The 13,727-nt window shown below is 44.3% G+C and overlaps 1 protein-coding gene across 3 annotated transcripts in view; it reads left to right on the forward strand.

Annotated features, from left to right (window-relative positions):
• The window catches only part of RETREG1 (reticulophagy regulator 1), a 125,366-nt gene that overhangs the window by 85,530 nt on the left and 26,109 nt on the right, over positions 1 to 13,727 (forward strand). Inside the window, exon 1 of one of the 3 annotated variants that reach the window (XM_027605057.2) lies at positions 861 to 1,369. The exons of 1 other annotated variant lie outside the window; for it this stretch is intronic. Coding sequence is in view for 1 of the 2 variants with exons in the window: in XM_027605058.2 (XP_027460859.1) it covers positions 1,335 to 1,369 (35 nt within the window). In the remaining variant the exon portion in view is untranslated. Of the gene's footprint in view, positions 1 to 860; positions 1,370 to 13,727 lie in introns of those variants that run through there. One more of the 3 variants, XM_027605058.2, reaches the window with a different exon arrangement.

The following is a 13,727-nucleotide window of genomic DNA, read 5'->3' on the forward strand; positions in this document are numbered from 1 at the left end:
AATGATTTTAACCTTTTACACAAAGCTTTTAAAGTCTATTCCTAAAAGAATCTCAGCAATATTTCTCCTAGACTTTTTTTTTAATGACAAAGGAGCTATACTTTCTTTTTTTAATTGAGATATAATTAACACATAACCTATTAGTTTCAGGTAGGCAGCATAATGATTTGATATTCGTATGTATTGGGAAATGATGACCCTGATAAGTCTAGTTAACATCAGTCAGCACACACAGTTACTAATTTTTTCTTGTGATGAGAATTTTGAAGATCTACTTTCTCAGCACCTTTCAAACAGGTGACACAGTGTTGTTAGCTATGGTGACCGTGCTGTACATTACATCCTCAGGGCTGACTTATGTTATAACTGCAAGTTTGTACCTTTTGACCACCTCGCTCCAACCTTTTCTTCTAGCCACTTTGGAAGCAAGAAAACTTGAAGTGATTTTTGTCCTGCTCTTAGAAGCTGCAACCCATGAGGGTACTTGGTGATTGATTACTCCTTCAGGGTGATGAGCCAAGCTATAAAAATATCTCAGGCACACAGCCCGGCTGTGCGCCAGTGTCAGGCTGCTCCCCGATGACAGAGGGAAGTCTGCGGGAGATGTCCTGCCGCCCAGAGGAACACGTGGGCTCATTCGTGTGCAAGCTCCTTCTGAGTTGAGAAATCTAGATGACCCAAAGGAAGATTTTCTTGCAAAACGGCGTCCCTCAAAACACAGTTGTTCCTTGTGTTGTTTTCAGTAAAAGATCTTTTTGCTGAGTGGCTAAGCATTTTCAGAACAAACAAGGCTCTCAGCTCTGGCACGCACGGCCCATTTCACTCTCCGCCCCCACCCTCCTCCTATGAGTTGGAGATCTGATAGCCCAGCCTGAAGTTTTAGGCTCCCTGTGGCCACGCCGCCCTTTGATGGGTGCCTCGTTGTGCCAGGAAAAAAAAAAAAAAAAGGAAAGAGAAGGAGTGGGCAGGTCTAGGTGAAGTCATCCCAGTAAAGGTTAATAGCTGGGAGGTAACACCTTCTCACACCACTGAAGAGAGAATGGTTGCCCCCAGCTGCCTGTCACAGTACTGGGAGTAAGAGGTGACCTATTTATTTTTAGAAGGGGACAGTCATCATAACCTGGCTCTTAGCTTCATTCAAGGCAGGCAGGTGCTTTGGAAGTTTGTAAACACCTACTTTCTGAGTAAGAGAGGAGAGCTTTTTTCCCCAGAGGAGGGGACTTGACGACCAGGGATCTTCCCTCCTGCTACTTGCTGGTGAGTGGAGAACAAGACTTTCTAGCACACGAGGTCTGCAGCCCCGTCCACTCGGTCAGTGTTTTTACAGGGCAGAAATGCCTGAAGCTGATGACTTTGGACCAGGCCAAAGGTAATTCTGATATGTATTTACTTTTTCTCGAGTCTATTTCATGTGCTAGTTGTCTTTTTGAAAACATTATCACTAATTTCAAAAGTAGCTTAAAATTAAAACAAAGAGGAATGCCTTCCCTCAGTTCCGGGACAGAATTTTCTTGGGCACGAAGAGAGAAACATAAAATTCACTTAATAGACACTTAGAAACATAGGCAAGTAAGTGTTTTTCTGGAACAAGGAGGGGGATGGCCTGAATTTTTACAGAAGTGTTTCTCTCTGTACCACGTAGAATCTACTTGAATTTTTTGGTGTTTGATTTTTAACTTGACATGACGGTTGTTGGAAATCTAAGCCAGTGAATATTTTGTCAAATGTTTGAACACTCCTAAAGGTTAAACATTAGGCCAATAAGCCAATTTTGACCTAACTACACTTTTTTTCTGCCAGAGTTCTTATCTTTGGCAGTGTGATCTGTTGGGCCGCCACCTGCGGTATATTAATTGTTATCAGTGTCTTTGTTAACACTGAGCTCTAAGAAGGGGGATAGAGCCAGGAAGAGAAGCAGACAGTTAGTCCTGCTAACGTGGGCAGAACATGTGCCTATCGGGAAAGTCTCCATTTCTGGCCCCGTGGCTGTCTGCACAAAATTTGTATGAATCAGTTTCACTGGAATTCTAAGTAGGGTCATTGAGATTCAGATTGGAAGGAGGAAGAGAGCTGTTGGAAAAGGGGGGGTGGCTCCTGGGGCTCAGGTCATGATCTTGGGGTCCTGGGATCAAGCCCCCTGTGGACCTCCATGCTCAGTGGAGAGTCTGCCTGGGATTCTCTTTCTCTCCCTCTGCCCCTCCCCACCCCTGTGAGCCCACACGCGTGCTTGCTCACTTTCTCAAATAAATAATCTTAAAAAAAAAAAAAAAAAGGAAAAGGGGTTGAATGACAGTCTTATTGTCAGAAAAAGTAGAAACTGGTAACTCTTTAGGAACAGGAATGCCCAAATATTGTTTTGTCCTTCTATTAAAGATAAGCATCCCTTAAAGGCACAACATAGGGAATATAATCAATGGTATTGTCTTAGTGTTGTGTGGTGACAGATGGTAGCTACACCTGTGATGAGCACGGCATAATGTATAGACTTGTCCAATCACTGTGTTGTACACCTGAAACTAATGTAATATTGGTGTCAATTATACTCCCTCCAAAAAAAAGAAAAAAAGATATGCATCCCTTTTCAGCCATGGCTACATGGTGTGTGTGTGTGTGTGTGTGTGTGTGTGTGTGTGTTGACTATAATCAGTTTAATCAGTTGTACTTGTCTCCTTAAAGGATTCTTTTTAGGTTTTTAGTATTTATTTTCTTCCAGATTCCTTCCCAGTACATTAAAGGGGACATTCAGTTGACATTTAATTTAATAATGAAACAGCTTTCTATATAAAATGAGACATTAAATCAAGTACTTGAAGACATTTATAAAAGTGCCTAGACTTGGGACAACATGGACTAACCAGTTAAGAAAACAATTTCAGAGAAATGTAAATGCCAGTTTAGGTTTGAGATGATGGGTTGATCTACTGATAATTGTGTTTCCCCCCAATCTGAACATTTCTGAAAGCAGGACTTTCTCTTTTTCTCTTTGCGTCCTGGCATTCCTGCCAACTCTCTGCATAGAATTTTGCACAGGATAAGTATTTTTAATAAATACTTGTTGAATGTATTTATAAAGCGTTTTAGTACCTGCAGTAAATATCTAGGGAACCTGATCATTTTAGAAACTGAAGGGAGAGATTTGGCAGAAATGTAATAAAGATGACTTTAATGAAATGTAACATTATCACAATTAAATAGTAAGTAATTTTTGGTAATTATAAATATTTTGATTTAACTGCTTTAGATTTAAGTAAACAAAGATCTTTTTCTCAGCATGTTTTACTGGTTACTAAGGATAAACAGACAAGAAGACTAAGTATATATAATATACGTATATCTAATGATAGTTATTACCAAGGACTAGTAATATATTTTCTGAAAATGAGAAACTATTATTTCTCACTCCTTTGAAGTGGTAGACCCCTGCCCCCACTTTTTATTTTGATGAGATAAATGCCAGCTTTTAACAGTTGGTGGTTTTCTATACAACATACTTTGTTTGGCTCATTTTTTTTTTTTTTTGAAAGGGAATTTTACTCTTGCTAAATTTGAGATTGGATGCCATTGGATCACTCCTCTGGTGCCATGTCTGAAAGAGAAATAACTATTATAGTCTTGGGTCTGCTGACAAAACTTGTTGTTAGCACTCACATTCAGCAGGTTCTGGTTGAATTTCACATTCAGGCTTCTTCATGTTACTTTAGTCCCATTTTGCAATTTGGTGACCTGGATTGTTCTGTAACAGACAGGGAGTTAACTCCGAATTTAGTCTTGGAAATTGGTAGAAACCAAATGCTGGGAAGCTCCAGGCACACCATGACTGACTGCTGTATGCACCAAAGGACCCGGGGCTCCAGGGCACCATTTTATATTCACCAAATGGACCAACATGAGCATGACTGCCTGGGAGGGGAGCGGGCAGGGGAGAGACCCTCCTCCTCCTTGCTGTTTAAGGCGTTGCCAGAAATAGACACTCTTGGTAAGAACTTCCACAGACTCTGGGCCAGTGTCAAGGTCAGGATATGAGGGGAGAGGGTGTGAAAGATGCCATTTTGAAGCAGGGCATGGAAGGCAGAGACCCAAGCAGGAAGCACTGGGTGCCCGAGGAGAAGGAAAAGTGTGGGGGCGGTAACCCGGGAGAGAGACAGGAGCGAGAGAGGTGAGGAAAATTAACCAGAGGCCAGAGGCCTGGCTCCACATGGTCCCCTGCCCCACTTCAGTCCCCACCTCGGAGGCAGCAGGGTGGCCCTCAGGTGTCTCTAGGAGCAGGGAGTCAGGGAGGCCTGAGCAGGTGGGACCATTCCTGGTCCAGCTGCCAGGAAAGGGATGAACCCTAGGCTACCGCAGTGGAGCTCTGAATGTGTCCTCTTGTAGGAGCACATCCACAGGACATCCTTCCGTCCACACACCCACTGGGTCACTCTGCGTGCGTTTATCAAGTGTGGCATCTAAGCCCCGTGCTGTGCCCTGGGTGACAGGGGGACAGCTTACGCCCCTGCTTTCACAGGTCGTACTGTCGGAACGGGGCAGACAGACACTTCAAAAGTTAAAAAATAAGGAAAGAACTATTTTATTTTATTTTTAAATAATTTTTTAAAAAATACTTTTTGATGCTGTGTTCAATGATCCATCCTGTGTGTAGAACACCAATATCTTAGATAATAAGGGCTAAAAGTAATGTGGCAGAATACGTGACGTGTGTGATAGGAAGGCCTCTCCCAGGAGGTGTCCTTGAGCTGAGATTTGAAGGAGCTGGCCACGTGGGGGTGTGGGGAGGGTACAGTCTGGGAGGGGGACCCAGCACGGGCGCAGACCCCAAGAGGGGTACTCTGTACCTGCGAGGAACAGAGAGGCAGGGATGGAGGGCAATGCACAGGAGGGAGGCCAAGGCTCCCAGGGTTAGAGGCCAGGGTAGGAGGCTGGATGTTATTCAGAGGTGAGAATTCATTGGAGGGTCTGAAGCAGGGGGCTTGGGGCTACAGGGCCACCGACGTTCTTCACAGACATTATGAGGTAATATGCATTTGTTAATTGGCCTGAGACCCTCAGAGCCATTTATAACTTCTCGTGGAGCATGGATTCTGAAGGGTAAGAACACTAACTTTTGGAACGTAATAAGTTCATAAGTTGGGGATCAGCTGGAAAGGTATTTCAGAAATCATTATAAATTAGATATCAAGAAAATCCGAGGCTGCTGGTTGATATGTTGGAAGTTAATGACAGCACTGTTTTTGACAGAGTAGGTTGTGATCCCTGTCGGGTGGCAGATAACTGGGTCCCCCACGTGGTGCTACAGACCCGTCCCAGGTGCTTGGGCTTGTTGTTGGGGACCTTACCTCCTACAGAAAGACAGCAACTTTAGACAGAGAGTCTGACCCAGTGGGGTGGGCCCTGAGTGTGCAACAGGCTCCACTTTCATTTTGTTCAGACAAATGTCTCATAAATCCCAGGTAAGGAAGGGTGGTTTGATGTCTTGCTAACCACGGGACAGGAAAAGGGCGCTGACAGGATGCCCCCTTGGAAATTCCAGGTTGCAGTTGTTTTTAGATTGTGCAGGATCATCTGCTTATGTTTTACCCAGATCTAATACTTCACCAATAAATGGAATATCATCAAAAGGACAATGTGCATTTGTAGCGATTAAGAAACAACATGTTCACTGCTAATAGAGGACTCTGAAAAGTGTTGTTCTTTGACCTGTCATACTACACAGTTACGACTTAAAATTTTGGTTGAGGAAAGCCACTGAGCCTCTAAAACTGTACGTGTATAGCAGTTTCGCTCGCTCACAGATCGTACTGCCCTGTTCTGGAGTGGCTCACACAGCCATGAAATGAAGGAGTTGCCCTTTGAAGGGTGCAGTGAGACAGAGTGAGATGGTGGCCGGATGCTTGGCACACAAGGAGGAAGGACAGAGTAGCTGGAAGTGAGTGAGAGAAAGATGAAGGAGCGCCTCAATGGGCCTTGTTGGCAATGCTGTGCTGGTAAAGGTTTAACAGCCAGCCCCCTGGGGGAGGGGAAGCTCTGATTTGTAGCATCTTGTTCAGATTTATTTTAAAGAAAGAGAGAGAGTGAGAGCAGGAGGCGGGAGGGGCAGAGAGAGAGGGAGGGAGAGTCTTAGGCAGACTCCAAGCTAAGCATGAAGTCTGACACGGGGCTCAGACTCACGGAACCTAAGATCAGAACCTGAGCTGAAACCAAGAGTCGAACACTTAACCGACCGCGCCACCCAGGCTCCCCTGACCTTTAGCATTTGTTGATTCCTTTTCAGGCCACCCATATGAGGTCACTGAAAGTGGAGATGGGAAAAGATGCACAAAATTGGTTCTCGCAAGCTGGCGGGGGTCAACACCAGCACACAGAGTGATTGTGGTCGGATGCAAGAGTTAGTGTTGAGTTCTAACGGTGCTATTTCCTCTTCCTTTATATTCCCCAGGGCATGCCAGGTGTTCAGTTAAGGTTTGTGGAAGGAATTAATGATTCATTTTTCTTCCACCCTCCGGCATAGTCGTGGAAAATGTCTCTCGGGCACAGAACGTGTTTACCACTTTTGAAATCCTACTTTGTCCCAGCTGGGCTAATATTTGAAATTGATTAAAGACATGGAGAACAATAGAGTCTGTCCTTGTAGCAAGCAAGTTGGTTTTGTATGAGATCTCTTAATCTCCGGTTAACCAGCAGCACACTTCTCCAAACCTCACAGTCCCCCAAAGCTTCCGCTAATCAAGCTCCTGGTAAAGCTGATTTCTATTTTGCAAACACAGGGTGACAATTCTTTGCCATCCCTGAAATGTGATAAAGGTCTCTTGGGTTTCAAATGCCAGAGGAAGCCTGCAACTGCTGCACGGTGGGCCATGGAGAGGTGTGTCCCCGTGCTGGCCTGACAGAGGGAGAGGCTATTGTGTTAGTTTACCTTACTCCCAGGCTTTTGTCCCCTGGGGAGTGAGCCTGTGCCAAAGGCTTTTCGGTTGTCTTGCTGTCTTTCTTCACTGTGTAAATCTGGGTCCCATCGAAGGTATGTTGCATGCAGGGCGTTGCTGAGGGGAAATCTCAAACTCAATGTTGTTTTCCACGAAATGTTATAACTTTTCCTTTGGGGAAATGAAAACAGTATGGGGGAGAAAGGAATATAAAGAAGAAAGGATCATCTGTAATCTTATGACCGTAAAAAAATCCTGTTATGTTTTATCTTCTAGTGCTTTGGACAGATTTTCTTGGCAAAATTACAGTAACTGTATATGATACATACAATTTTGTATACGAGTTTTTTTTTTCTCATGAACATTTTCCCAATGGCATATAAACACTTTGGAAGCATTTTTTAAATGCCTACAAAATAGTCTTATCTTTAGATTTTCCCACATCTATCATTACTATATTGTTGAACATTGTTTTGTCGTGTATATGTGAGTGAGATATACCACTTTAATTCTTCTCCTTTGGGGAATGATTGATCAAAGGGTGTGAGATTTGAGCTGCAGGTTTCCTGAGGACTGGGCCCAGAATCATTTCCACCATGTCCTGTTGGTCAGACAACTAAGAAATCTAGATTTCAAGAGAGAAGAAAATGAACCTCACTTTTTCTTGGGAAGAATGTCAGAGAATTTGGGGGCTTTATTTTAAAGCTTCTAAAAAGAGAAAAAAATGTTTACTTAATCTATGTTTTTATAAAATGTTTATCATTTTTTATTTGAGAAGATATCTATGGTGAAAGTTTTGATCTGGCTCTGTACCTCTGAAACAAATAATGCAATATATGCTAAGAAAAAAAAAAGAAGAAGATAGCAGGAGGGGAAGAATGAAGGGGAGTAAATCGGAGGGGGAGACGAACCATGAGAGATGATGGACTCTGAAAAACAAACTGAGGGTTCTATAGGGGAGGGGGGGTGGGGGAATGGGTTAGCCTGGTGATGGGTATTAAAGAGGGCATGTTCTGCGTGGAGCACTGGGTGTTATGCACAAACAATGAATCATGGAACACTACATCAAAAACTAATGATGTAATGTATGGTGATTAACATAACAATAAAAAAATTAAAAAAAAGTTTTGATCTGGCTCCTATTCCTGCCCTTAGCAGAATCACAGACCAATGACATCTCTCTTCCTAACAGAGGAATACTCCAGGGGTCTAGTTTCTTGATGACTGTACTTACTTGTATAGAATAACTTTCCAGTCAATTGAAGCTCATATCTTTAGGCATAAACAGTTAACTGTTTTAACCATCTGTAGAGTGACTACAGGCATGGTCTTAGAATTATGCAAAGCTTTTTTCAACCCTGGCTGCGGGTATCAGCCTTACCATTTACTAGCTCGGTGACCTTGGGCAAGTTTCTTAACATCTCACTTTATCAGTAAAACGGAGATGATAATACTCTATTAGGTTTGTTTTATAGATCAAATATGGTAATCCATACTAAATATTTAGTATAGTGAATCACCCATGGTAAGTCTTCCGAAAGTAGTTAATAACAATAGTACTTCCATAGGTTAAACATTGCCTGGAGCAGTACAAAACTTTTACTTTTGAGTGCAAACACCTCAACCATGTGTGGTCTGATCATTGTGAATATCCTGATCGCAGTCATGACCTGTGTGGAAGATACGCAACAGACCATCCCCTCTCTCCAAGGTGTGGCCCCGGCCAGGGGAGATGCAGAATTTCCCACTGCCTTCCTAGCTGGTCAGGTCTAGGTGGTCTGTGTGTTCTTTCTGTTTGGAATAGGGCCATGGGGGTTGTATGTTTGATTCACAGTGTTTTGACCCTTCCTGGCATTGTTTTCGCGTGAGTGAGCATGGGTATTATGCTGCAGATCTGTGTTGAGTGAAAGTATTTACCTCTTTTGGGGAAGCAAGGATGTCTGCCCAACACTTCTGTCGGTGAGCAGAGTATCCACAAGAAGAAGTTCAGGTTCAAGAAGACATGCACGTGTCTCTCGTCCAAGTGGTACGTTTTAATCTTGTGAGCACGGTGAATCTTGTAAACGATCATATTTCCATCTCGGATTTAGTCAATTGGAGGTAAAATTATAGCTCATCTCTAGCAAGTATCTGGGGTCCTCTGGAATGCATTTCCCTATGTTCTTCTTCCCCTGGGTCTTTTAGCCCCATTCCCTTGGAGGGCCACCCCCACTATGACTGCATAGGCTGGGTACTAAGTCATCCAGCTGAGAGAACCTGTGGGGAGCTGGACTCCATCCCTGGCTCGGACCCCAAGCTGTGTGCCTGGTGTGGGGCTGCACCTCCTGAATGAAGGTGCACCATTTTTGTTCAAATGCATCTCTTATTTCTCTATGTCCTTTTTTTTTTTTTTTAAGATTTTCAAAATTTATTTAGAGAGAGAAACTGAGTGGGGGGAGGGGCAGAGAGAAAGGGAGAGAATCTCAAGCAGACTCCACACTGAGCGTAGAGCCTGACGTGGGGCTCGATTTCACCACCCTGAGATCAAGACCTGAGCTGAAATCAAGATTCAGATGCTCAACCCACTGAGCCACCCAGGCACCCCTTCTGTGTACTTTTATAAGTGACCTATAAATGTCCTTTGTGGATGAGAGTGAGGTGCAGCAGTTAGCAAGAGGGTCGCCTCTGCCACACACAGATTCCATAGATACATATATATGGAGAAACAGAAAATTAAGAGTTCCATCCACCTCATTTTAAACTTGGACTAGGAGACAAAAAGCTATTCATTTCCAGAGGAGGCTAGTTAAGGGATGGAGACAGGGTGAAGGAAACACAATGCCTCAGTTTTGTGTCCGAGAATATAGGGCATCAGCTGGCAGGGCTTTAAGAAAGGCTGCTTTGAAAATCAGTAATTTTCTTCAGCAAACTTCTCTTTCAACTAAACCCAGGGATTTCAGTTTGTTTCTGGGGCCGGTTGACCACTTGGCAGCCCAGTAAGAATGTATAACAGGAATGAGCCTAAACTCAAGAGGAAGGACCACCAGGCAGACGTGAGTTAAAGCTGTGTTTCCTTTTTTCTAACTGTTCTTGTGACACCACCGGTAAACTCTGAATGGAAAAATAAAAATGACCTCCTGGGGGGCATATTGGCTTCTGGCTCTTCAGCCAGTCATATTACTTCGTTCAGTGTCTTCCGTGAGTGAGATGAAATCGGGCATGACAGTTCTACCCCTGATCTGCCTTTCCCTGCATGTTTTCTACTTCTCTCTCCTCCACTCGCCCTCGAATCCCTGGGCTCCCCGTGCACCTTCACATCGTGAGCGGCTTGCTGTCTCTCTGAGTCCCTGGACATAGTGACGCATGGCCGTCCGTCCAGGTCACAAAGTGTTCTGATGCCGAAGTTGGGAAACAGTGGGGTAGAGAGTGTCCCGGATGCCCCTGGAAGAAAGCACAAGTTAGGGGGCGGTCAGGAGGACAGGTGTGTGGCTCTGCCTCACATGGGCAAGCTGATCCCCTTATTAGGGAGACAGATGAAGTGACAGTCTTGGAAGGAGCCTCCTAGGAGCCTTCCAAGCCAGGCCAAACTCTCTTCCCTCCTTCAGCCTCATTTTTACAAGGTGGGCCTGCCCTGGGCATGATTATCACCCACTGGGTAAATGCCGCCAAGGGCTATGAAGGATGTTGCTCTGTGGCTGTTAGCAGGCTTTGGGGAGGAATTGCCAGACTGAATTCTTTGCCTTGCAAGGGGTTGGGGGTGGGGGTGGGGCTGCCATTGTGAGTGCCTGGTGTGGGAAGAGGTTAGGGAAAGACTTGAACCCCCAAAAGTCCCTTTTCCCTGGTAACTGATTTATGAAGGGTTGCTGTGTCTCGAGGGTGGAGGCTGGTGCTCCAGAGTTGGGCGCCCCCCACACTGGTGGTGCCTAAGGAGCGTCATGTAGTAGTTACCAGCGTGATGTGGCCTTCCCCCTTCTGCCCTTCCCCCATTTGTGCACTTGCGAGCATTCTCTCTCTCTCTCTCTCTCTCTCTCTCTCATGCACTCTCTCGCAAATCTTGAAAAATCATTATACCTATAAACTCCATTTTTAGATAAGGTGAAGGGATTGCAGATGAGTTTATATTTTTCAGAAATTCCCAGTCTCTACTTCCTAGAGCATACATATTCTTGTATGCAGAAATCACAGGCTATGTGGCTTATGTATGTCTAAACGTGGCTCCCTCTTTCTAAAAAGTTAACAGAATGTTTTTAGAGTAGCTTGTAGCCTAAATGGCAGATAACTTTCCTTCCAAAGTAATTAAACTGAACATGAATTGTAAAGAGTCATAGTTTCCCCATTCTGAAAAATTTTGAAAACTTCCCTTTAGAAGCATATTTGTTTGTGCTAAGGAAGACTTTGAGATGTAGATTTCGTTATAAAAGGAACACACACGGGGATAAACTATAAACCTAGGGTGAATCTGTTTGCTTGCTGAAACAAGAAGAGATTTGCCTAGTAAAGTAAGACACGACAAACACTGGCAGCGACAATAAGAGGAGGAACTGATAATTCCATTTTGGGCAACAGCAGAGGCAAAAATGCGCCGCTATTGTGTTCCATGAGGCTAGTGTTGAGAGCTTGATGGCAAATGGCTTTATTCTCTCATGCTGGCTCCTGTAAACTAGAAATGGCACCTGGAGCTCTGAGAAGGATTGTGAGTCCTTGTCGAGAAGGTTCTGGAAAGAGTGTTATGACACATCAGTGTGGTCTGCCGTGCTCGGGGAGGAGGGACCGGTTGTGTGAGTGAATCATAAGGGCGTCAGGGTGAGGATGAGAGCAGGACTGCAGCAATAATCTTAATTAATTTAGATAAACTTGGAAAGACTTGAAAAGACTTCAAGGCTATTGATAGCACCTTGACTTTTTCCTTTCCGTTAGTTATCGGTGTTCTAGAGCTTGAGACCTTAGCAGCTTTACCCAGGAAAAATCTGAGGGTGAGATGCCTCTTGGCTAAAACCTGGATAAATTTCTAGAGCGAGGTCTATTTTGAGATCAGAAGGAAACCTTTCTCCCTGTAATACTTTCAGTCAAATCCGGGAGATATAACAGCTTCACCGGTAATAGGATAAGAAATTGTGTGCTTAGATCGCATGTTATTGGCAGGGGATCTGACTACCATCCAGTGGGCTGGAGCCAACAAGACCTGGGTTTTGATCCTGGTGCGGCTAGCTTTGGCTGTGTCGGCTTTCTAATCTGAAAAATGGGGGCATTTTACCCACTGTATCAGACAGAAGTGAGGATTAGAGATAATGCAATAAAACTCCTAATGCAGTTCCTAGCATTTGGTACATGCGCAATACATGAAGCGGGGAGAGGTGTTCGAATAGCGGGCACTCTTTGACCAGCTCCCACTTAGCTGGCTGAGTTAATCAGTGGCTCCCATCACTGCCGTGTAGCCACACGGCTCAGGCCCATGAAGCCCAGAACCCAGCCGACTAACGTAGCTCCGATGCCGCATCTACTCTGCAGCCTGTTTTTGTAGGTCAGATGTTATCAGAGCACAACCATGCTCTTTCATTTGCATATTGTTTTTGGCTGCGCCCCTGCTGTAATGACTGAGTTGCTATCTGGTCCTTTACAGAAAATGTCTCCTCTGGTCTCTATCTGCTTCCCCCATTTGGGTTGTGTTCCTACCAAGTCAGCATTCAGTATTTGCCAGTCTCTCAATGCGCATTGTGGTTGCTACAGTAATTTGTATCATTTTTAATGATAAATTATATAAACGGATGAAATAAGAGATCAAAGGGGTATCATTGTGGGAGATCCTGCTCGTTGTTCCCAAACACTCAGTTTCCCTTCCTCTGGTAACAGCGTCCCAAGTTTTAGCTGGATGATGACCGCCGGTCATTGAATTTCTTTTCCTAGGCTCTCTTGCAGCTATGCATGGCCCCGGAACTCTGTTCCAGCCAGCAAGAGGTGGATGGAAGCTTTGCACACCTCTTGTAGGCATGACCTTTGGGAGAGGAGTGCTCTCTGCTTCCCTTTTCCCTTCCTGCTGACTACCACCTGGATGGCCACATGGATGGCCACATGGATGGCATGGCAGGAGCTGCAGTGACTGTCCTGGCCCATGCAGTGAAGTGCGATGTGGAGAGTATCTGAGCCAAAACATACAAAGAGCTTAGGTCTACTACATTACAGAGATCCCATGTCAGCCCTAGGCCACTACGCTTCTGCTGTCCGTGAGGGAGAAATGAACTGCTCTTGTTTAAATCAGTCACTTTGACATTTGGTAGAATAGGTGGACTTATATCCTGAGATAGCTGCTTACCTCTGTGAAAACTAAGTTGAATGCACTGGAGAGAAGAAGTTCCTAATACTGCTTTTTTTAAAAAAAAGTGGACAAACAACTAAAAAGGTTGGTGGGGGATAAAAATTTAGAAAGATCCTTATATGAGGTGTTTGATTTGTCATTAAATTCTTGCTCGTCTTTAAAGAAATGATACTAGAAATCACAGCTAATTCACGGGGGTGTGTTTTATGCAAGAACACCAGTCTTTGTTCCAAGCCTGTTCCAAGTCATTTGGCAATTTCATAACTCCCCCGGCACATATAGGTAAGCTCGTATTTACTGGACTGAGCAGAATGCCCCAAGCGTGTTGCCAGCCAGCATTCAGGTTATACCCTGAGTCTAAGAATAGTCATACCAACTTCTCGTTAATATGGTTTAGAATTAATAGGTGATCTATATACCATCCTAGGGAAGGGGAGGAAGACGTTATCTAATCCTGAAAAAGCAGCTTAACAGTGACCACTGTTATTGCAATAAATAAGGGTGGGATATGATAGCCC

Source organism: Zalophus californianus, chromosome 5 (assembly GCF_009762305.2).
Source record: "Zalophus californianus isolate mZalCal1 chromosome 5, mZalCal1.pri.v2, whole genome shotgun sequence".
NCBI classification, from domain to species: Eukaryota; Metazoa; Chordata; class Mammalia; order Carnivora; family Otariidae; genus Zalophus; species Zalophus californianus.